The sequence below is a fragment of the Podarcis erhardii genome (assembly GCF_964252035.2).
Source record: "Podarcis erhardii genome assembly, chromosome: 1".
NCBI lineage: Eukaryota > Metazoa > Chordata > Lepidosauria > Squamata > Lacertidae > Podarcis > Podarcis erhardii.
Window position 1 is genome coordinate 133070306 of NC_138497.1, and position 25085 is coordinate 133095390.

Genomic DNA, 25085 nt, shown 5'->3' on the forward strand with positions numbered 1-25085 from the left:
CAGGAAGCCCTCCAGCAGGGCTATTTTGTGGGGAGGGTTGTGGACAGCCCTGTTTCCAGGGCAACCTGACCAGCTTCCAACCAGGTGGAAAGAGAGGGCCCTTTGTGAACTTCACAAGCACCACCCCCCAACTCCATCCCATGGAAGGCAATTCTTGCTTGACCCTGCTCAAGCCAGTAGCTAAACCGGGCAGCTCCCACTTCCAGGAATTCAAGTGCCACTTCCAAGCCACTTCCACAGAAACAGGCATGCTTTTTCAATTATAAAAGACATGAAGAACAGCCCACCCCCAACCCGCCTCCTCAAGGGTGCATTCAGTGTGCAAGAGTTAAAAAGAAGAATAGTGGATATATTTTCCTTTGTCTTCTGTTTCTTTATTATGAACCGTTAAGAGCACAGCATCCAGGCAACGGTCAGCATCCTTTGGGGTTCTTTTCCTTGGCAACAGAATATATTTCCCACCAGGCAGTTGGTGTGCGGCCCCCTGCCCTCCACCAAGCAGCCAGTTCCCGCAGACCGCCACCCTACTTTCAAGTGACACTAGGAAGCCTTTGCAGTGGCAGAGAAGGAGGAAGAGAGGGACCGTGCCCCAAATATGGGGAGCTGAGTGGCGCTGCCAGTGGAGGCTCAAGGGCATGGCTGCTTTGGCCCACAAGGCGATCTTTGGTGTGTGAGTCCTAGGAATGTTCTGTCACGTCATGCCCAGAAAGGCAACCACAGCAGCTCCCTTCACTTCAGATAAGGGAAGAACAGAGCAGAAAGCTCATGGGAATGTGGAAAAAACGAGTCTGTGCTGGAGAGGGAGGCGGAAGGGGAGGCAGAGTCCCCCTCAAAGCAGCTGATTTGGCCCCTAATGAAAGGGAACCCTGGCGACCTGTTGCCCCAGACTAGTCTTTCCACAGGTTTGGGGTTTGGCAACCTCTGCCTCCAAAGGACTCAGGTGATGGGCGCTCTTACAAAGCACAAGAGGGCCCAATCCTGGCCCCAAGGCCCTCAATTCTGGCACCCAAGTAGCCAGCAACTCCCTGCCTCCCTGCCTCCCATCCACCTGATCAGAGTTCAGAGGCACAGAAGAAAAAGGGGTCGAGGGAGAGCTCCTGCCCCACTCTGCGCCCTTAGGTGCGCCTGCAGAGAGACACTGGGAGAGCAGACTGGGAGCAACCCCCCCCCCCCGTGAACGCCGGCAGAGTTAGGAGATGACGCAGGGGCATTTCCTGCAGCAGCAGCAGGGGCAGCATTTTCTGAAACAGGAGCAGCAGCAGCCCTCCTGCTGGCTCTTCCAGTGGAAGGGTTGTGGAGAGCCCTGGTGGGGCATCTTGAGGCTGGCATAGGGGTTGTATGGCTGGGCCCACGATTCCTGCGTCGAGATCCTCTCCATGCCCCAGGGGGCATTGGGTGGTCCCCCCTGCGGAGCGGCCTCCCTCTCCTTCTCCTGCACCGAGTAAGTGCAGCAGCTGCTGGGGTCCGAGAGAACCGTGTCTGGGGTGCAGCCCTCGCCCAGGTAATACTTCAGGAAGCTGCCTGGCAGCTGGGCACGAGGGAGGCTCACGCTGGCATAGGGGTTTTCGACGGTCAGCCTGCGATCCATGGGAATCCAGCAGGAAGCTCCTGGGAGCCGCAGAGCGAGAAGTTTGCAGCCGGATGTTCAATCCTTTCAGGCCAGCAGCAGATCACCCCAGCTCTATAGAAGAAAGAGCGCGGGGAGAAATGGTTGAAAAATCATCAGTGGTCTTATTCATTTATATTTAAGAAATTATAGATCACTGTTACAGACATTATAAAGACACGGGGATAAGTGCTTTCACACATACCCCAAACCCCCACACATAACTGCAGCTAATACAATAGGAGCTCTTCTGTCGATGGCCTGACAATGTAACTCTCAGACCCTCAATGTCTCCTGCTTTCCCGGGGTACAATTCCAGAACTACAAAAGCCACCCCAGTTTTTTATTTGACACTGGAATTTCCTGCTTGTCCTTTTTCTCCGTGTCTCACAGAACCATTAAAAGTGGTGCAAAAAAGAGAGTGCTGCTTCCATGGAAAATACAGTCCCTGCACTCAAGAAAGGAAACGGGGAAGTTGGCATATGAAGGCCTTCAAAGGGAAGGGTCACCAATCCACTTCCAGTCCTTTCACTGAAATGCTTTCTTGCAGGTTTTGAAGCCGAGCTTGGATGGCCATCTGTCCTGAATGTTTGGTGTGGGGATTCCTGCCTTGCAGAGGGTTAGACTAGATGACCCCTGAGGTCCCTTCCAGCTCTCCAATTCTATGATTCTAGGACTGAAGGCAGCGGGGAAAACAGGTCCTCTCTCTGACCAGGAAGGGCAGTATTTCCTCCTAAACTCAGACAACTCTGTAGAGCTTTTCTTAGGAGTTGGGCAGGTGGCCAAAACCAATATTTTGCCATCTCTCTCCCTGCTTTCAACCAGTTGTCTGGCTGCCGCTCCCCCTTGGAAGAAGAGTGACAATGAATGTGGCAGAGAGTCCAAGAGAAGGGGGAGGAAGGCTGGGAGGGAGCAGCCGCCTGTTTTTCCCTGGCTTGCTCATGCGCACCAACACAGCCAGGCCAAAGTTCAACTGGGAGTGCTTTCCTCCCTGCATACAAGCAGTGCCCTTGCCAGGGGACAGGAGCATAGCTGTCAACTTTCAGATTTGAAAATAAGGGATTAGCAGCCTCGAAAATGAGGGATCAGCAGCCTCACCTGTCCTGGGGACAGTCTACGGAATATCTAACAATCCTGGATGGCAGTGGGAAGCAGCAGGAAACGGCGCTGGAATAAGGGAATTTCCCGCAAAAAAAGGAAAGGTTGACAGCTATGGACAGGAGGCTTTCTGCTCCAAGTTGCGAGGCAAGGGGATTATTAAGATTGTGTAGATTGTCTAAAGTGCTTGCTATGCAGTTTAGGGACAGTGAGTCCAAGGGAGGGTGGGAATGGGGAAAGAGTTAACCCTAACCACACACCCCAGAGGTGAAGGCTTTAAGGTAAGGTAAAGGGACTCCTGACCATTAGGTCCAGTTGTGACCGACTCTGGGGTTGTGGCGCTCATCTCGCTTTACTGGCCGAGGGAGCCGGTGTACAGCTTCCAGGTCATGTGGCCAGCATGACTAAGCCGCTTCTGGCGAACCAGAGCAGTGCATGGAAACGTCGTTTACCTTCCTGCTGGAGCGGTACCTATTTATCTACTTGTACTTTCTACCTATTTATCTACTTGTACTTGTACTTTCGTGCTTTCGAACTGCTAGGTTGGCAGGAGCAGGGACCGAGCAACGGGAGCTCACCCCGTTGCGGGGATTCAAACCGCCGACCTTCTGATCAGCAAGTCCTAGGCTCTGTGGTTTAACCCACAGCGCCACTTACAGCATCAGATTTCCTCTGTGCCAGGCATCATAGAAGTGTAGCCTGCAATGCAGGAATCTTGTTCAGCATGGAACTTGAACCCATAACCCTGAGATTCAGAGGCTTCCTATACCTGTTAAGGGGTGGGGTAGCTATACAAGGCACAGGAGCAGGGCCAGGGGGAAAAATGTGGCAACCCAGTTTGGACAACTGCCTGAAGTGCTAATCTAAACAGTCAAATATCAATGTGGCTGCTGACAAGACAGCTGAGTCCCTGGCATGTATCAGTCAAGGGATAGGCTGCTTGTGGGGTCAGGACATTTGTGGGGTGTGATCCTTGGTGAAGCCCCAGAAATGTGGGGGAGCCTACAGAATTAGGGAGAATTAAAATCCCCCCAATGCTGAAAGGCTGGGAGATAAGAGACTGAAAACTGCACCAGTTGAAATTTGGGGCTTGGGGGAGAGGAAATCAGGATATATAAAAAATCAGGGTTAATCACTCCTATCAGGTGCGCAGCCTGGGAGTCATTTTGGACTCACAGCTGTCCATGGAAGCACAGGTCAAATCTGTGTCCAGGGCAGCTGTTTACCAGCTCCAACTGGTACGTAGGCTGAGACCCTATCTGCCTGCGGACTGTCTCGCCAGAGTGGTGCATGCTCTGGTTATCTCCCGCTTGGACTACTGCAATGCACTCTACGTGGGGCTACCTTTGAAGGTGACTCAGAAACTACAACTAATCCAGAATGCGGCAGCTAGACTGGTGACTGGGAGCGGCCGCTGAGACCATATAACACCGGTCTTGAAAGACCTACATTGGCTCCCAGTATGTTTCCGAGCACAATTCAAAGTGTTGGTGCTGACCTTTAAAGCCCTAAACAGCCTCGGCCCAGTATACCTGAAGGAGCGTCTCCACCCCCATTGTTCTGCCCGGACACTGAGGTCCAGCGCCGAGGGCCTTCTGGCGGTTCCCTCATTGCAAGAAGCAAAGCTACAGGGAACCAGGCAGAGGGCCTTCTCGGTAGTGGCGCCTGCCCTGTGGAACGCCCTTCCAGCAGATGTCAAAGCGATAAACAACTACCTGACATTCAGAAGACATCGTAAGGCAGCCCTGTTCAGGGAAGTTTTTAACGTGTGATATTTTACTGTATTTTTGGTTTTTATGTAAGCCGCCCAGAGTGGCTGGGGAGGCCCAGCCAGATGGGCGGGGTATAAATTATATATTATTATTATTATTATTATTATTATTATTATTATTATTATTATTATTAACTTGCCTTCTGTGCCTATTTCTTATTTGTAAGATGCAAATCTTACATACCAGAGGGTGGGCTCTATTCTGAGCAGGAGCCCATAATCAGCTGGGAGGAAACTTTGGCTTCAGTGACAGCCCGCCTGCAGTATTGACCAAACTGGGGTTCAGGTGTTGATGTTTTTAGAGTTGTAGAGTTGGAAAAGACCATGAGGGTCATCTTGTCCAACCCTCTGCAATGCAGGGATCTTTTGCCCATGAGGTTGTGTCTAATGTTCCACCAGCTGAGCTAGAAGTTGCTGTTGTCATTTCAAATGCAGCTGCATGTAAACCATGAATCGGTTTGTTGCAGTTTAAACCACAGAGCCTAGGACTTGCTGATCAGAAGGTTGGCAGTTCGAATCCCCGTGACGGGGTGAGCTCCCGTTGCTCGGTCCCTGCTCCTGCCAACCTAGCAGTTCAAAAGCACGTCAAAGTGCAAGTAGAAAAATAGGTACTCCAGCGGGAAGGTAAACGGCGTTTCCATGCGCTGCTCTGGTTTGCCAGAAGCGGCTTAGTCATGTTGGCCACATGACCCGGAAGCTGTACGCCGGCTCCCTCGGCCAATAAAGCGAGATGAGCGCCGCAACCCCAGAGTTGGTCACGACTGGACCTAATGGTCAGGGGTCCCTTTACCTTTACCTTATTATTATAATAATACTATAATAATAATAATTTATTATTTCTACCCCACCCATCTGTCTGGGTTTCTCCAGCCACTCTGCTCCATTATACCTGTGTTTTTTAAGATTGTTGTCATTTTAAAAACATACTGAAAAATGCCTCTGAGCAGTCTTTTTCTGGAAAAATGTCCATCAGATAAAGAAGCCATACAATAAAATAAGAAACCCTCCCGAAAATAAAATCACACAGAAATTCTGACAGCCTTTACACACACGGAACAAGATGAAGATTTCAGGAGAGGGTTTCCCCTGCTAAGTCTCCTTCCAGGAACTGCCTCAGATCCAGGGAGTCCCTGCAGGGTGCTGAGCCAGTGCCGTTTTCCCCGGCAGACCTACCTTGCATCCCTGCACTCAGAAGGGCAGCCCAGGTGGGTTCTAGAGGCAGGTGTCCAGACACTCACCTGGCGCTGGGCTTGTTCCTCCTCGCTGGCACTTGCCGCCCTGTGGGAGACCCCAAAGTGGCTGCCTGGCTGATTTTCAGCCAGCCACACCCTTGGGACGCCTGACCAGCTGCTCCTGCCCCTCCTTCCCCCATGAGGTCACTGTTGGCTCACAGGCCCCTCCCAGAGCACACCTTGAGCACACAGACGACAGAAGCAACCTGAGTCCCCCTTGCGGAAAGGAATGTGGCAGCCCGACTCAAACCGGTTCATGTTGGCTGTTTTCTTTTGACAGTCCCAAAGCTGGAGAGTCAGTAGCGCAGGAACTGCCTCAGTGAAAGAGTTTCCATTCTTTCCGCATCTCATCTCCAGAAAAGGACCTGGTGAGGATGTTGCTAGAAAAACCAGGAAAAAGAATGATAGAATGGTTGGGATGGGTCACGAGGGTCATCTAGTTCTACCTGCTACAAGGCAGGCGTCTTTTGCCCAAGGCGGGGTGCAGAAACTATAGGTGTCAGGCATGTTTCTTTGCCCAGGGACTCAGACAGCAAGAAAAGCCAGCACAGCCCTTTAAATCCACATCTGAGATGATATTTCTTTTCTTTCTTTTTTTTTAAAAGGTGGTTATCTGTCATGGAGCAGAAGTTCCCCAAACAGGGGAGTCACCTGTGCCCTTTTTGGTGGTCCTCGCCTGGGCCACTGACCACGTCACCTGTCCAGAGTCCAACGCACTCCCCCTGCCTCCCTTCGGGAAAAGGGGGTTCTTGTCCGTAGCTTCCTTTGTCCTCATTTGGCAGAGATCTTTGGGCAGGTCTCAGCTACTGCTTGATGGACCTTCCAGTGTCAGAGGCAGTTTATCTGTGATCCTGGCTGAAGCATCCGATGTGATGTCCTCATGTCTCCTCTTGCGCCCCAAGGGAGCCTGCAGCTGCAAAGGCTGTCTAACGTGGGTCCTGGCTCCATGGGCTCCCCAAGCATGTCCCAGCTAATAAATGGGGGGTTTTCTTGATGATTGTTTGAAAATTTGAAAATGAAATAAATTTAAATAAATAAATAAATTTGGGCTTCTCAGGACAGGATCTGGATTGCAGAGCTGCTCGTGCTGGATGGACTGGGGCCCCTCAAGGGAAGGAGAATGGTGGAGGAAAAAATGCACTAATATTTAAATTTAATTTTATTATTTGTACCCTGCCCATCTGGCTGGGTTGCCCCACCCCTATGGGCAGCTTCCAAGTTCCAACAAATCTAAAAGCCTAATAAAACATCAAACATAACAAAGGTCCCTGCACAGGGCTTCTTTTTTGGGAGGGGTGGGTCCTGGCTCTTGTCTCCGGTGCAATCTTTTTTCTTTCTGCCCCTCTCAGTAGTATTGTTGGTGCCATTGGTTTGTTTGCTTTTTTATTGTTAACTCTAACCCTAAACCCTAATCCTGAACCCTAAACCTAACCCTAATCCCTAGCCCTAATCCTTGAACCCTAACCCACCCCAAATCCTAACCCCCTAACCCTAACCTCTAACCCTAGCCCTAACCCTCTAATCCTAACCCCGCTATCCCTTAATCGTAACCTAACCCTAACCCTAACCCTACCCCTAACCATAACACCTAACCCTAACCACTAATGCCTAAGCCTAACCCCAAATCCCTTGACCCCTGACCCTAACCCCTAACCCTTACCCCCAAACCCCTTGCCTAACCCCAAATCCCTTGACCATTGATCTTGGCCCCTAATCTCTAACTCCTAACCCTAATCCCAACCGCTAACCCCTAATCCTGACCCTTACCTTTACAGCTCCCTCAGGGGGATCTTACAGTTGTATTTGCATCAACAGGCTCCTCCTATTGGTGGTTAACCCTTGATAGACTCACCCCTTCCTGAGGGGGTGGAGTCACGCTCTCTTGTTTTATCCAATGTCTAAGCCAATACCACTCACATGCTGTAATCAATAAAGTTGTGACCTTTTTTAGCCCATTAACCTAATATACTGTGTCCTTGTGTCTTTCTTATCCTCAAGCAGGTGGTGAGTCCTCAACTCTAACTGGTGTCTGGCTCTAACTGGTGTCTGGTCCAATTCAGAATGTGTTTTCCACCACCAGCGCTCTAGCTGTCTCAGCGATTGTTTCATCGCCCTCAGCTCTGGAGTAAACCATGGGGCTGTGCGGGCTCCATGCATTCGGAGAGGGCGCTTTGGAGCCAGACAGTCAATAGCCCTGGTTATCTCCGCATTCCAGTGGGCCACCAGGGAATCAGCTGAAAGGCCATCAACATGGGATAAAACATCCCCTACCGCTCTCTGGAAACCATTTGGATCCATTAAGGGGGCAGAACATCCAAATTGGTCCCACCTCCCTGCAGAGGGGATGGGTCGCGGAGAAGTCCAGTTGCACCAGGAAGTGATCTGACCATGGCACTTCTTTCGTTTCGCTTTTACTTAGTGTCAGATCACCCACATGTGTAGAAGTGAACACCAGGTCTAAGGCATGTCCACAGCTATGAGTTGGGCCAAACTTATTCAGGGACAGTCCCATGGAGGCCATGCTTTCCACGAAGTCCCGAGCGGCCCCTTGTAAGGTTGTGTTGGCATGGATGTTAAAATCCCCTAGGACAACCAAACTAGGTGTCTCCAGAAGAACATCTGCCACAACCTGCAGCAGCTTGGGCAAGGTGGGGAGTGATGACATAGGCTAAGCCTGGTAGGACAGCTTTACTCTATGGCTTAACCCCCTTCATACACTACTTAGATTCAAACATGCTAGAGTTATATGTACGAGGCTGGAACCCTACAGGATGTGCCCTGGGAAGTGGCAGGCTCCAATCCTGTACTCTCCACACTGACCTCACCCATGTAGAACCACCTCCAGTAAAAGAGAAGGCTTTTGAACAACTTGGTTGGAGACAAATTGGCAACGGCTTAAGACTCCAATCGGAGTGAAGATGGTTTGACAAGAGTGGATTCACTCACCAAACTATTGGCAGTCACAAAAGGTATACACTTAGGAGACTGTGAGAGTGAGAGAGAGAGCTTATAAAGTCTAAGAAACACTGGTGCAGAATCCAAATATATATATTCACCCAAATTTCCAAGACTTGCTGAAGCTTCACTGCTCTTCCTTCTCACAGCGCTGCAATGGAAGAAGGATGCAGAAACCATGTCTTACCCTCCCCTTTTAAAACAGAGTAGTTTGAAAAGCAGAAAAATGTTCTGCAAAGATAAAGCACACCTTTATAACCCTATTTAGCACAGTATTTATCTTTGTAATTTTCAAACTATCACTTTGGAAAAAATTACGTATGAGCAAGGTGGCCTTTCTACATTTAATGTTTCTTCTCTTCATATTTGCAATTCACCAAGTTCTGCTTTGATTAAAAAAGAACTGGTGGGAAATGGAATTTATAATGGTCAGTGTGAGGAGAATACATTACTTTGGTGCTGGAGGACAAGATTTAGAAAAAATATCAACTAGATTTAGTCTCTTCACCTGAGAAACTTCTCAAGAGTCTCCCACTGGTGTCATCACATCTGATATGCATCTTCCCTGAAACACTAAAGGGAAAATGCTTCAATAAAGGAGAAAGAGACAAAAGTCACTGTAATTTTTTTTCAAACCCAGCAGATGAATCATGTCAGGCAACCTGATTGTAATCCCAGGATACTATCCTGCTGCTGGAAAAATAAGGTGCAGTCAGGATGCATGGATGGTTCTATGATGCAAGATATGGAGTTATCCCTTGGGAAGGACTGTGGATCCTGAGACTGTACTCAACGCAACCTCAAAACTTCACAGAATTAGAAGGTCAAACAGAAGAGTGTCTAAACATACAAACAGTAAGTCTCTTGGAGTATTAACCATCAAGATGGTGTCTGAAAGGTTGATACGATCATAAAGTTTGTTATCAGAAAAATAAAGTGACATCTCACGCATGGATTGTCAAAACTTCCCAAATCTGAGAGGTTACAAGAAGAGTTTAGAGACAATGTTACACGTTGGCTTACCTGCATATGTTTTTATAGCCATCACACACACAGCAGTCTCTCTATGTCTGATGCTCTGTTCATTCCACAGCCACCATCTCTACTCAATTAATTCAAAATTGTGCTGTGGGTTTCAGTGGCTACAATGCTAGATTTCAAAACTGTCTTTACCACAAAGCAGTTCCTTTATGTAGCAAAATACATGGTGGGTGAGAGAGAGAGAGAGAGAGAGAGAGGGAGAGAATATCATTTATCTGTCTCTAGTTTTCATTTCTGTGTGAAACATCATAACATCAGATACAAAAATGTATCTCATCTACCACAATAGTGTCTCCTTCCGGCTGTTTCTTCTCTGCCTTAGAAGGAGGAGGAGGAAGAAGAAGAGTTTGAACTTGATATCCCGCCTTTCACTCCCCTAGCAGGCATGGCCAAACTTGGCCCTGCAGATGTTTCGGGACTACAATTCCCATCATCCCTGACCACTGCTCCCGTTAGCTGGGGATGATGGGAGTCGTAGTCCCAAAACATCTGGAGGGTCAAGTTTGGCCATGCCTGCCTTAAGAAGTCTCAAAGTGGCCAACAATCTCCTTTCCCTTCCTCCCCCACAACAAACACTCTGTGAGGTGAGTGGGGCTGAGACACTTCAGAGAAGTGTGACTAGCTCAAGGTCACCCAGCAGCTGCATGTGGAGGAGCGGAGACGTGAACCCGGGTCACTAGATTTCGAGTCCACCGTTCTTAACCACTACACCACGATGAAGCATCTTGTCTTGTCTGGCCCCAGGAAAGCGGAAAACACAAAGCAAAGCACAACAAAGGCTGGACTGGGATTCCAATAAGTTTTCCCCTCCCTCCTTGCAGTTTCTTGGCCGGGAGGGAAAAAGGAGGAAGGCAGCGGTGGAGGGGAGGAGCAGTGGCGAAGCTGCATGCTCTGCTACCGGGGGGCGGAGCAGGGAGGGCGTGGCTGGCACGCCTGCCAAGGGGCATAGCGCGCATCCCGGGGCATGGGACGCTGCCCGTGAGGGTGTGGTGCGCCACCCACACGGATGTGGCGCATGTTCTGGGGCCGTGATGCGCCACCTGTGGGGGCGCGGCGCCTGGATGCAGGGGGTAGGTGTGCAGTGCACATGGGGGGGGCACTGTGATGGCACCCTACCGGAATAGTGGTGCCGGGGGCGATCAGCTCCCTCCGCACCCCCATTTCCCCGCCGCTGGGGAGGAGACCGCCAGATGGGCGGGTTTTTGCAGGCGAGGCATGCATCTCCCGGTACCTTCAGCACGCTTTACGCAAACACCCTCCCTCCAGAAAAACGCCACCACCAATCCCCCAACACAAACTCTACTCCGGCTAAGAAGCGGGTGAAAGTAGAAACCGGGACTTCTGCGCGCGCCAAGTCCGCCCTGGGGAGGGGAAGGCGGCCCCGATTCGGAGCGACTCCGGATTGCATTCGGATAAAAGCAGTATGGGGGGTGGTGAGGAGGAAACTGCAGGGAGAGGGGATCCCGGCAGAAAGGACGGACCCATCGACTGGGAGTAGCTTGCTGCCTGCGCCACGAATGGCACAAGGGCCCGCTCCACGGATCTGCAGCCTCGGAAGCGGCTCCCAGGCCGGAGCTCGGCCACGGTTGGAGCCAGCAAGGATGGCCCTCTGAGCAGCTGCTTCGCCCGCTCGCCTCCTTCTGAGAGCGGGGCTGGCGCGGCAACGCAGGCGGGCAGCTTCTGTATCTGCATAGCACTGTAGAGTTGGAAGGGACCCTGAGGATCATATAGTCCAACCCCCTGCAATGCAGGAATATGCAGCTGGTCCATACAGGGATTGAACCTGCAACCTTGGCATTATCAGCACCATGGTCTAACCAACTGAGCTATCCAGGCTTCTATCCAGCCAGGGAGCCCAAAGCGCCTGCCATCCGATTTTTTTTTTAAAAAATAATATTTATTAAAATTTTGGAAATTACAAAAAGAAAAAAGAAAAGTTAAACATACAAAAATAAAAACAAAAACTCTACACAAAACATTAATTTTCAAAACAAAAACAATTAAAAACACCTCCAATATTTTCAATCTTAACTTTCATACACTTGTTTCATTGACCTCCTCAATGCCTCCCTTTTTGTATTCCACTTCAATTAACTATTTCAGCATCTCTTTTCCCTTTTAATGCATTAACAATCTATCTGTACCTAGTTCCTTCTAACATTTCTGCCAAAGCCATATAACTTCATTCCACCTTTTTTCTAACATTCATTAGCGCCTGCCATCCGATTTGCCTGCACCCGCCCTGCTGTGGGAAGGAGGCAGGCGGGTGAAGCAGCCGCTCAGGGGGCCACCCTTGCGGGCACCGACCGCAGCTACAAGCCCTGCTGCTCTGGGCTGGAGGCGGCTCCCTCATTCGCCGCCGCCAGAGGGCTGAGCTCCGCGCTCACTCGCTCTCCAGCTGGTGCTTTGTGAGTCGAGGACCCGCCACCCGCATAGGATTATAATAAGACACACAGACACGTTGTTCAGCAATCACCCATTCAAACACTTTGCCCAAGATTTGAGACTGGGCGGTAGTTGGCCATATTGGCCGGGTACAAATACAGTGGTGCCTCAGGTTACGAACAGTCCTGCTTATGAATGCTTCGGGTTACGAACTCCACAAACCTGGAAGTAGGTTTCTGGGTTGTGAATTTTGCCCTGGATTCAAACACAATCCACTTCTGGGGCCACTGGAGGCCTATGTAAGGAATGCACCCCTTGGGTTAAGAATGCTTTGGGTTAAGAATGGACTTCCAGAACGAATTAAGTTCATAACCTGAAGTACCACTGTATGTTTTTTTAAGAAGCAGTTTAATAACTGCCTCTTTCAGTGGGTCTGGGAAGGCTCCCTCACAGAGGAAAGCATTCACCACCCCGCAGAGCCCATCACCCAGCCCTTCCCAGCTCACATTTATCAAGGAGACAGGTGTTCGGTTTCACTCATCTAAGCAGCCTGTCCACATCCTCGGAGGTAATGGATTGGAACTGATCCTATGCAGCTTGAGCAGGCAGGACTCTAGCACTCTCCCGTCCCGTCCCTGCTCCCATGGTGGGGTCTACCTCAAGTGATTGCTGCAGCCCTAGCCCTAGCTTTAAATGTATCTTCAGCCCTACCCCTACCCCTTAGGGAACCACAAGGCTATCCCTAACCCTAGACTAACCCTAATGCTAACCCAAACCTAATGCTAACCCTGACCCAACCCTAACCCTAACCCTATGGCATCCTGCCTCCACAGGCACCCTGGCCACCCCAGCCAGGGTTGCAGTGGCGTAGCGTGGGGGGTGCAGGGGGGGGCCGGCTGCACCGGGCGCAACATCTGGGGGTTAGGGTTAGGGATAGGGTTAGGGGGCGCAAATCCAGGGTTAGGGGGCGCAAATTACTTGCCTTGCCCCGGGTGCTGACAACCCACGCTACGCCACTGCAGGGTTGTGCAGACAGAGCTCCTGGCAAGATCTCACAGAGCTCTCAAGATCTTGTGAGATCTCCCCGGAAACCATCACCACTGCCACCACACAGCCCTGGAAAGCAAGGCTTTGATGCGGGGGCAGGGGGAAGCAGCTTCCCATTTTGCTTCAGGCAGTGAAACAGGATGGGCCATCCTTGGTAAGTATCCTGGAGATATAGCTTAGGGCCAGTGGGGCAGTGAGATAAAATATTCCCCATACCATCATAAAAATTTCAACACATTAGTTAGAATGAATATCTTCTTTTAAACAGACTTAGAGGAATTCTTTTGAATATATTTCCCTTGCCTGATGAAAAGACAAGGTGACTTACCCACTGATAATAATTAGGTTTTTAAAAAAATCCTGTTATGTTTCCTTCATTCCAAAGGTCCTGGCTGTCTTTACAGCTCCTAGCATTCCAAAGGGAGGAACCACGAGGTTGGAGACAGCAAGTGAGAATTCTCATCAAATCCTGACAGCTGAGACAGTCCTGATTAAACACAGTGATGAATTTCTCCTGCGCACAACAACTTGTTAAAATTGAAACTGGAATCACATTTGGCAGGTTGCTGGCCTCAGGGTTCCCAAGAAGCATCACAGAAGTATTTTCACAAGTGAAGCAGAGAACATTTTTAAAGCACATCGAAATCGAATGAGAAAGCTACAACTGGATTCAAAATGGACCTCTTTTGCTTTTTATAGCATAGTAACATTTGTATTTGAGATGAAAAGGCATTTGTAAATCTAGGAGGTACTCAGGTCCCCCTGTTAAAGAACTAACTGCTTAATGGGAAGCTGCCCCAATATAATAAATCAACAGTGTGAAGCTGATTTCATCACACACACACACAAACAGCAATAAACTGTAATTTTATTTTCTCATGAGTGAAAGAGAATAGGAAAACATAATATTCACAATGTATGAAGTGGAGTCCCTGAAGGATCTGGACTGCGATCAGGGCTTTTTAACTTATTCATAAGTGATCTGGAGTTAGCGTTGATGATACCAAAGGTTTCAGAATGAGAAAAACAAAAATGGGATTGCTGGATTGCGTCCTGGAAGACAATTGGAGAGTAAGACTATAAGAGGCTACTATTCATAATGGCACTGTGCTATGCTCTTTCACAGTCTCTCATTTTCAGTTAGGTAGAAGGTACATACGATCCAAGGCAGTGAATTAGTACAGCAGCTGCAAGCAGGAGGGCATCCTCATTTAGTGCTCCACAACTTTGCAACAGCGGTAAAATGAAATACACAAGCTTGCCAAAATCTGGAGGATCAGCTATAAGCACCAAAGAGGTGGTAAAGACACAGGTGGATTAGGTGCTTTATATTTTGGATAAAGTTTCCCCAAAGCTTAGAAGCCAAAGGCAGCCACGAGCCGTGGCTCTGGTAGTCAGAAGGTGGGATTTTTCTGTACAACTGCTTTTCCCTCTGACACCAGTCTGTTTCACCCTCCTAGATGTTACTCGTTTTTCTCCTTGTTTTATGCTGTGTGGAAAAATCCAAGTATTTCAAACAATTCAGTTTAAGCACCATCCTCCCTTTCCATTCTAGAATATAGGTGGCCCTAAGTCTAGTAAAACATGATAACTTATTGTAAGCTTTGAAAAGGTTCTTAATTCTACTAATAGGTGTTGACTGTTTTGATTGAATTGACTGTTTTGACCCAATGTGCACTGCATTAGCTCTAGAGGGTTGCTGTGTTTCCATTGTTAGCACCATTCTTTTGTTACTCACTTCCTTCTGTGTGGGTTTGGGATTCTTAAAAACTTGGCAGCTCACAGAGAAGCCAGTGGCCAGCTTTCCTTGCTGAAAGTGCCTGCTGTTGCACAGAGCAGTCGGTTTGCAAACATGCTGCCTACACCTTGGGTTCATTCCTTCAGTAGTGCATTAAAAAAAAAAAAATTCCTTCAGTAGTGCAGTTCTCTTCTGTTGGACTGGAACTGGGTCTGCCAGGAGCTGTAGATGCTGGCTGGTTTCAGCATACTCCACTAGCCTCAGAAGGGCTTGCAAAGGAACTTTAAACATAAACATACATTTTGGCTTCCAGAGAAGAACCCGCGAGCAGGGAGTTATTGGAGTAACATACCCTTAACAGGGATACAGGTGGTGCTGTGGGTTAAACCACAGAGCCTAGGACTTGCTGATCAGAAGGTTGGCAGTTCAAATCCCTGTGATGGGGTGAGCTCCCATTGCTCGGTCCCTGCTCCTGTCAACCTAGCAGTTTGAAAGCACGTCAGTAGATAAACAGGTTCCGCTCTGGCAGGAAGGTAAACAGCATTTCCATGTGCTGCTCTGGTTCGCCAGAAGTGGCTTAGTCATGCTGGTCACAACCCGGAAGCTGTATGCCAGCTCCCTCAGCCAATAAAGTGAGATGAGCGCCGCAACCCCAGAGTCGGCCATGACTGGACCTAATGGTCAGGGGTCCCTTTACCTTTACTTACCCTTAACAACTCTCAACCAGAGCTGACCCAAGACATTTTGGAACCTGAGGTGAAGCATAAAATGCCCCTGTCCAGGGAATAAGGGGTGAGTAAAGATCTCTATTGGCAGGGGGAGTATTTATTCACCTTACTCGACAGTTGAAATGGGAATCAAAGACAGTCACAGGTCAGAAAGGGGCTTGCTCTGAATCAGGCTGGGTGCGTGCAGAACCCAGGAAACGCCAAAAGCAGCCTCTGCCATTCCTCCCCAAGGATTGAAGAAGACAAGCAGCAACCTCCTATACCTGAAGGAGCGTCTCCACCCCCATCGTTCTGCCCGTACGCTGAGGTCCAGCACCGAGGGCCTTCTGGCAGTTCCCTCACTGCGAGAAGCAAAGCTACAGGGAACCAGGCAGAGGGCCCTTTCGGTAGTGGCGCCTGCCCTGTGGAACGCCCTCCCATCAGATGTCAAAGTGATAAATAACTACCTGACATTCAGAAGACATCTTAAGGAAGCCCTGTTCAGGGAAGTTTTTAATCTGTGATATTTTAGTGTATTTTTGGTTTCTATGGAAGCCGCCCAGAGTGGCTGGGGAAACCCAGCCAGATGGGCGGGGTACATATAATAAATTATTACAGTGGTGCCTCGCAAGACGAAAAGAATCCGTTCCGCGAGTCTCTTCGTCTTGCGGTTTTTTCGTCTTGCGAAGCAAGCCCATTAGCAGCTTAGTGGATCAGCTGATAAGCGGCTTAGCGGATCAGCTGATTAGCGGCTTAGTGGCTTAGCGGCTTAGCGGATCAGCTGATAAGCGGCTTAGTGGCTTAGCGGCTTAGCGGATCAGCTGATAAGCGGCTTAGCGGCTTAGAAAAAGGGGGGGGGAGGAAAAAATACCCGCAGGAACTCGCAATACATTTTCGTCTTGCAAAGCAACCCCATAGGGAAATTCGTTTTGCGAAGCACCTCCAAAACGGAAAACCCTTTCGTCTAGCGGGTTTTCCGTCTTGCGAGGCATTCGCCTTGCGGGGCACCACTGTATTATTATTATTATTATTATATTTGCCAAGAGGCCACTGTAGAAGTGGCATGAGGAGGGCTGCCGAGGAAGTGGCAGATCTGGCCTCCAAGGAGCCACCGCTCTCGCCAGCACTAAGGCAGCAGTGGTGATGCATTCCTTGGAGGCTGGATCTGCTGCCCGTGGGGATCCTGTCGCCTGAGGTGGCTGCCTTGCCTTGCCTCAGGGATGGGCCAGGCCTGCTCTCAACATAGTATGAAGTGGTGACGTCTTAAAAGAAGTTGCAGAAAAGGTACTTTTAACAAAGGAGAAAATGGACCACAGTTGGCATGGCAGGCAGCCATGTTTGTTAATGACTTTGCTCCTTTTACATATAAATCAGGGGCAGGGTGAGGATTTAATATTTCAGCATAAAATATGTACAAGTGAGGGGAACTGAAGACTTGCTCCTCCCTTGCCTTACCATCCCACTCTCCATAGAAAGTGCTACAGCATTTATCTAATTGTTTATCTTTAAAGCTCAACATGGCAAGAAAATATATCTATGTGAGTTGTGTGTTTTTAACGTTTGCTCTTTATGCATAAACATCAGGCTGGTGGCTGATGCAAATAAAATATCTGTCTCCCAGCCCACTTTCTGTTGGGGATGGGTTGGGGGAAAGTTTGAGAGGAGTGTTTGAGAGGAATCAGTTCCCTTTCACCTTTTGATGTTAACATTAGACACCCACCCACAGCCAAGTCACAAATGTAATTTGTAATGTACATGATTAAACAAATATAATTGCTCTTCTCCTGTCTAGTTTTCCTCTCTGCCTTGTACAGTGAAACATCAGGGAAGAAAGGAGAAGCTGGCCTCTCTCGTGACCTAATTGTCACATCACCTTAGGAATATTATTTGTGTCTGCCACAGACAGTGCTTGTGTCTTGGGCAACAGGGCATGAACAGAAACACACCCCCTTGTTTGCTACAATCAGCTCTGTGGGCAACTTGGTTTTTGACATCCTGAGATGAAGAAAGAGAGCTTTGATATGAACTCATTAGTTTTTATTAGCTCCCCATGTCAGGGACAGCTGGGAAAAGCTGTATGACAGTGGGGCAGTCTCAGAAGGTTGTGGAGGTTTTTAAGCAGATGTTGGATGGCCATCTGTCATGTATGATCTACTTAAGATTCCTGCATTGCAGGGGGTTGGACTAGATGACCCTCAGGGTCCCTTTAAACTTTACAATTCTTGGAATCTATGATTCTTTTTTTTAAATATAATTTTTATTAATTTCTACAAAAAGAATACATAACACATCACATTTTCAACTTTAACAGATTTTCCAATTTTGGACTTCCCTCAGCCTCTCTGACAATCATCCAAATTTAATTTTTAAGTACACAGTTCTTAAAACACTATTGCCTTTCGAAAACCATTTGAAACCTATTTTTCTTTTTTGCAATATTTCTTTAACTTTTACAGAGCTTCTTTAAATGCCACTAACGTTATTTCTCTATCACTTATACCTTCCCAATAGTCCACCAACTTTTTCCAGTCCTCGATAAACTTTTAATCTATGATTCCATGCCCTCTCCTCGCTTTTACCACCAAGGGTGTGAGGGAACCATGGTGGAATGCGGAAGTCACCATCCCTTCTGGGGTTAACCCAGGAAATACAGTGGTACCTCGGGTTCCATACGCTTCAGGTTATAGACTCCACTAACCCAGAAATAATACCTTGGGTTAAGAAATTTGCTTCAGGATGAGAACAGAAATCATGCTCTGGCAGCACGGCGGCAGCAGGAGGCCCCATTAGCTAAAGTGGTGCTTCAGGTTAAGAACAGTTTCAGGTTAAGAACGGGCCTCCTGAACGAATTAAATACTTAACCCGAGGTACCACTGTAGAAGCATCTGTGTAGAAGTGAAAGCAGAACACCAGGACAAACTTTTGAAGTTGCCCAAGTGTAGGGTTTGCTGTGGCCACCACAGTTAGGATGTAAATTGTCCCCAGTATACAACACAGCTGTCTGCTAACACTTGAGAGCAGGACTTTTTTTCCAACCAGAACTTGCTGGAACTGAGTTCCAGCCCCTCTCAGGTGGGTGCCATTGCCATTATAAGAGAACAAGAGAGACAGTCATGGTGAGTTCTGGCCCCTCTTTTTCTAGAAAAAGTATCACTGCTTGGGAAGTGCATGGAGAGAGGAAAAAACATTTATTTTTATTTTAAAAATAATTTTTATTAAAGATTTTCTTAGTTTACAAAAGTACGTGCATTGTCTCTTTTTTCAGGTGTTTTCTACAGATCAGTTGCATTTGTTTTGAGACATTAGTGTTGCTGGGAGGGGCAGTTATTCTAAGCTATGTTGCTGCTGGAATCTTTACTGCCATCTTCTGGATCTTCCGCAAACTGCACCAGGGTTTTCCCCACTTTGTAACAAGCTGATCATTCTCCAGTGTCTATTTCCACAGGATAAATGAGTAAGATATCATGGGGTGTTTTCCCACCACAGTACAATAGTGGGCAATGATTATTCATATCTTATTATTTCAATACTGAAATTGAGGGTGGAAACAGGCAGTGGCGTAGCGTGGGGGGTGCAGGGGGGGCCGGGCGCACTGGGCGCAACATCTGGGGTTAGGGCAAATCCATGGGTTAGGGGGCGCAAATTACTTGCCTTGCCCTGGGTGCTGACAACCCACGCTACGCCACTGGAAACAGGTCATTTATGCTTAATTGCTACAACAGACCTTTACTGTTTGGTACAGCAATTTTAGTTTTTGAGTGAGTAGAAAGCATTGCTCTCTCCTGGCCTGACGTGAGGGGTGAAGATCTACCATCTGTTCAGAAATTTGCATGGCTGATCTGCATTGTTCAAACATGAATTTCAATACTACTAGTGAGGACAAAGTGTCACTTCAAAATCCTTTATTTGTGTACTGTTTTTAGCTTCCCTTCTGTGATCCTCTGGATTCAGGTAAGCAAAACACAATTTTAAAGGGAATTTGTATATATAGGACTGAAGTTCTAGCAAGAAACTCAGTCCCAACTCACTAAAACCTAACATCAAACAACAACAACAAATAGGTTCCCTCTCCTAAAAGAAATCCAGACTGACAATTTGATGAGCTAAAGCAGGCTGGACTTTCCAAAATATAATAATAATAATAATAATAATAATAATAATAATAATAATAATAATAATTTTTTATTATTTATACCCCGCCCATCTGGCTGGGTTTCCCCAGCCACTCTGGGCGGCTTCCAATAATAATAATAATAATAATAATTTATTATTTATACCCCGCCCATCTGGCTGAGTTTCCCCAGCCACTCTGGGCGGCTCCCAATCAAGTGTTAAAAACAACACAGTGTTACATATTAAAAACTTCCCTGAACAGGGCTGCCTTAAGATGTCTTCTGAATGTCAGGTAGTTGTTTATCTCTTTGACATCTGATGGGAGGGCATTCCACAGGGCGGGTGCCACTACTGAGAAGGCCCTCTGTCTGGTTCCCTGTAGCCTCACTTCTCGCAATGAGGGAACCGCCAGAAGGCCCTTGGCGCTGGATCTCAGTGTCCGGGCTGAACGATGGGGGTGGAGACGCTCCTTCAGGTATACAGGACCGAGGCTGTTTAGGGCTTTAAAGGTCAGCACCAACACTTTGAATCATGCTCGGAAACGTACTGGGAGCCAATGCAGATCTCTCAGAACCAGTGTTATGTGGTCCCGGCAGCCACTCCCAGTCACCAGTCTAGCTGCCGCATTCTGGATTAATTGCAGTTTCCGGGTCACCTTCAAAGGTAGCCTCACGTAGAGCGCGTTGCAGTAGTCCAAGTGGGAGATAACTAGGGCATGCACCACTCTGGCGAGACAGTCCACGGGCAGGTAGGGTCTTAGCCTGCGTACCAGGTGGAGCTGGTAGACTCTAAGCATTAGTGGGGGGAGGTAGGACTTAGAAAAACTCACAGACATCACCCTCTGACTCGTCATCCCCCCCAAATTAGGGGAATTATTAAAAAAAAAGGATTGGGTCATCACTGCTTCCCCTATAATTTCAACAGTGTCCAGAAGCAAAGGCAAAGGCCCTGGCACCAGTTCCACGGCTGCGTAAGGTGAAAGTAAGATGGGATAGGGAGAAATTTGATTCAGGTCTGCCTGAATCAAATTGCTCTCTGAAACAACATGCAAACTAAAACACAGCCTTCCTAAATAGACACTTATCTGAATTTTGCAGTGCTGTTCTCCAGCTAATTAATGCGTACAAAGTGCAAAAACAAGGGTAAAGTGTACTACAATAATGCATGTATTAGTGGAAGTAACATACAAGAAGACATCATGTTAGAGAAAGCTGCTTTGCAAAAATCTGTATATCCAGCAAAATTGCACACAAATCTGTGTATATGAGGATGAATCTTCACTGAAACGCTGTTGAATTTTCAAGAAGACATTTTTAAAAAAAAAATAATCACAGACTGATGTAGAAATGTAGAGAAATGCACTTAAGACTGAGGAAGAAAAGAAACTCTGAGAAACCATAATTGAGCACCAAAGCCTTAGGTAAAGGTAAAGGGACCCCTGACCATTAGGTCCAGTCGTGACTGTTGGAATCCGAGCCTAGGCAGAGGAATGTGCCACTCTCCAGGCACCGGCTGAATTCCTCACTGACCTCCCCCCTGCGACTCCCGGCAGGAAAACAGGCGAGGTCTGTAATCGGCGATCCTTCCCAGACGTGAGAGGAACACACCACTCCTTCACTCTCCTTCACTCTCCTCCCTGCTATCCCCAGGGAGGGGAAAGAGACAGACAGAAATGTATTTACATGCTTTTATTTCTGTCTTTTGCAGCAGTACAGAGAAAACATGTCTGTACTCTCTTTACAACAGCAGAGAGAATATAACTCCACCCATGTACTTCCAGTACAGGTCAGATGACACACTGAGCTAACATCCGGTGCTCAGTACGGTGAATGGACTGCCCCTTTCTTCCCACGGCAACAGTCACAAACATCAACATCCTGTCTGGCTTTCCAGCCACCTGCAGCTGACGAAGCTGCTGCTCGCTGCTGCATTGCTCCTTTTTGGTGACATCCTCCCCCAAAAGAATCAATGCGTGCTGCGAGCAAAGCATGATCCAGAGAAGAAAACAAACAGTTGTTATACATATAACATTCCCCTGTTGTTTCAGTTCCACCCTTGGAACTACCCGCCATTGGTTTCACCAATGTACCTCTCTGGTTGTGTGACTTCCAAGGAATGAGTGCATCTGCATTACCTTGGTTAGCAACTCTCTGTTGTGCCTTTGTCTCTGACTTAGACACAGCTTCAACCTGACCGACTCTGGGGTTGCGGCACTCATCTCGCTTTATTGGCCGAGGGAGCTGGTGTACAGCTTCCGGGTTATGTGGCCAGCATGACTAAGCCGCTTCTGGCAAACCAGAGCAGCGCACGGAAACGCCATTTACCTTCCCACCGGAGCGGTACCTATTTATCTACTTGCACTTTGATGTGCTTTCAAACTGCTAGGTGGGCAGGAGCAGGGACCGAACAATGGGAGCTGACCCCGTCGCGGGGATTTGAACCACTGACCTTCTGTTCAGCAAGTCCTAGGCTCTGTGGTTTAACCCACAGCGCCATCTGCATCCCAACCAAAGCCTTGTTGTTTAGTCGTTTAGTCGTGTCCGACTCTTCATGACCCCATGGACCAGAGCACGCCAGGCACTCCTGTCTTCCACTGCCTCCCGCAGTTTGGTCAGACTCCTGTCTTCCACTGCCTCCCGCAGTTTGGTCAAACCAAAGCCTTACATGCGCTTAAATGTAAGATGCATTCAGAGGTGCCCTTCTGTAAGTGGAAGCTTCTTCCTCATTCAGAAAGACTTTCTCCAGTTAGAACAAGATCCTTAAGTGAGAAGAGGGGAAACCAAGAACTGAAATCCAGAATTTTGTTACTGTTTGTGCAAAGCACAATCACAGAATATCCTCTCCTAGCTCTGAGTTCACAACAGTTCATAGAGCAGTGTCACTGCTAAAATTACTTTATTATTGCACTAGTGCATCTCTGAATCCAGCCCCCGTGGGCAAATGCATCTGCCCCTCTGAGGTCCGCTTTGGATCATAGATAATCAAATGAGATGTCCAAAGGAACAAGGAGAGAGCTTCCTGCATTAAACCCAATCTGCTGTAGTGCACAGAGGGAAGAGACTGGCAGCAAACCAGAAAGGAAAGGGCAGTTGCATACTCCACTAGCCCAAGGCTCCTGGTTTTCATCTAGAGTAGCCCCACTCAGAAAGGTACGCAATAAGGCCAGTCTAAGACGACAAAGGCAATTGTCACAAATTACGGAATGTCCAAGGCAGGAAACCCCTGTCTAGAAACATGCTTTGCTCATTCTTCAGTTAAAGAGTACTTCACGACATGACTCTCCAAAGTGCAAAATCCCCTTTGTGCTATGAAATCTGCCTGTCCCTTCTGAAGCCTTTGATGTTGCCATAGCAATGCAGGAAAAACATCGCTACAAGCAATTGCAAGGTATTTGGAGTCAGTGTCAGACTGAGCAATGGTACTGAGAATTTCAAAAGCCTAACAAGCTGGCATATCTAAAGTGCCTTTAACAATATTCCTATTAATGGAGGCAGAGGTCAACAGCATTAGAGAAATACCCACAGAGTGTTTTATGACCTGTATGAATGAATTGATTAATGTAAAGGATATATGTACATGCAGACTCATTCCCACAGCAAATGGATTCCAAAGAAAATAATTAAAAGCCCTTGTGCTTTTCAGCCTGTGGGAAAGCAGATCCAATGATCGAGCTCGTTTCAAGCATTGTATACACACATCAATTTATCCACAACTAACCACCTTCTTGGTGGTTCCTAAACACAATCATTTGCCTAGATTAGAAACTACCATCCACAGGAATGGGAGGAGGGCAATTAGAGATAAAAAGAGCTAAACTAGCATAGAGGAATGTTGAAAGGCTCAGCTGTAGATGGAGATGATCCTGGTTAAGATCCTGCCACTAGCCTTGTTCTCTTATTCTCTTGTCCTCCATCCACCATCTAAAACAATAAGAGTAGAAAAAGGTATTACACAAAACCACAAAATATATACAGTGGTACCTCGGGTTAAGTACTTAATTCGTTCCAGAGGTTTGTTCTTAACCTGAAACTGTTCTTAACCTGAAGCACCATTTTAGCTAATGGGGCCTCCTGCTGCCGCTGCGCCGCTGGAGCCCTATTTCTGTTCTTATCCTGAAGCAAAGTTCTTAACCTGAAGCACTATTTCTGGGTTAGCGGAGTCTGTAACCTGTAGCGTATGTAACCTGAAGCGTATGTAGCCCGAGGTACCACTGTACATAGTTATGAATACTCTGAACTGAGAATAATTATTGCTATAGCCATGGTTACTGTTATGTAATGAATCCACCTTGAGTTAATTATTTAGAAGTGTGAGGTAAGCCCTGCAATGCCTCCTCTTCATGTTTATTGAAACTAAAAAAAGCTTAAGAAGAGGCCTACTGGATCAGGCCAAGGGTCCAACAAGTTCACCATCCGGGACGGAGACCAGGTGCAATTTCTTCTTGGCAAATCCAAAATCTTGGGTCTTCAGTTACTCATCTGGACACAAAACCTAGTTCCACAAATCTCAAATTAAAGCACCCAAATGCCTTCATGGCTTGAAGCAGGTTCAAGGTTCACAGGACATTGTAAGTTAGCAAGGAAACGGAGGAGACACTAGGGGGGTGGGCAATGTTAAGTTTTCAATATTGCGACGTATCACCAGCTAAACATCATGATCTGGAAATACATTGGGATGTTGAAAGGGAGGAACGAACTGCCTCATTCCCACAAGGCACAGAGGTGAAACAGCCTTGGCTTAGAGCTGAGGCAGTTTCACCCTGCCATCTTGTGGTGTCAGGGACAAGACAGCTTGCTTCTCCCTCCCATCACTTCTCCACTGAGGGGTGGGCAGTCACACCTCCCATGGAGAAGGTTAAAGTAGCCTAGGACCTGTGCTCCTCAATTGAGAAGTTTAACCCACATGGGCAAGCAAGGGAGGAACAAGCTACATTGGCCCCAGCCAATGTAGCTTGTTCCTCCCTCTTTTGTATGATGGCCAGAGTGTGATGGCAGTTTCACTTTGGCATTCTGTGTGCTGGTGGCAGAGGAACACAGGAGCAGTGGCGGTTTCACTCCCTATATACGGCCAGGTGAAACAGCTATCATGGTCTGGCCCTCAAACCAGTCTTGGGCAATGTATTGATACATTGTCTGACTGAGGAAAAACAACAGGCAACTCTACACTCAACCTTATCAGGTAGGAAACAAAAGACCTAAAGGCAGATGAAACCATCTCTAAAATCAGATGTTCTTGCATTGAAAGTCATGGAGCCTTCTGGGTAGTCGCGCCCTCACATTAGATGTCAAGGAAATAAACATCTATCTGACTTTTAGGAGATATCCGAAGATGAGCTTCATTAATGTGCCCTGTAAAGGGAGATTTTCTAATATTTGAGAGTTTTTGTGTTTCA

The 25085-nt window shown here is 47.7% G+C and overlaps 1 protein-coding gene and 2 long non-coding RNA genes across 3 annotated transcripts; 2 read left to right on the forward strand and 1 right to left on the reverse strand.

Moving 5' to 3' along the window:
- Positions 1 to 350: 350 nt before the first annotated feature.
- Positions 351 to 5828, reverse strand: CYSRT1 (cysteine rich tail 1). The gene is made up of 2 exons (XM_081850452.1): positions 5714 to 5828; positions 351 to 1681 (listed from the first exon to the last, which is right to left on the reverse strand). Exon 2 carries the CDS (start codon positions 1586 to 1588, stop codon positions 1190 to 1192), a length of 399 nt encoding a protein of 132 aa, XP_081706578.1. The 5' UTR covers positions 1589 to 1681; positions 5714 to 5828; the 3' UTR covers positions 351 to 1189.
- Positions 5829 to 5940: 112 nt separating this feature from the next.
- Positions 5941 to 7421, forward strand: LOC309335852. Its single transcript, XR_014153775.1, has 2 exons — positions 5941 to 6075; positions 6313 to 7421. It is a non-coding gene; the product is annotated as an uncharacterized lncRNA (long non-coding RNA).
- A 5776-nt stretch (positions 7422 to 13197) lies between these two features.
- On the forward strand, positions 13198 to 13985 carry LOC309335862. Its single transcript, XR_014153780.1, has 2 exons — positions 13198 to 13289; positions 13521 to 13985. It is a non-coding gene; the product is annotated as an uncharacterized lncRNA (long non-coding RNA).
- Positions 13986 to 25085: the final 11100 nt, after the last annotated feature.

Bases quoted from the DNA above. Each gene is read 5' to 3' on its own strand.
- CYSRT1 (XM_081850452.1), bottom strand. From the start codon at position 1,588: ATGGATCGCAGGCTGACCGTCGAAAACCCCTATGCCAGCGTGAGCCTC.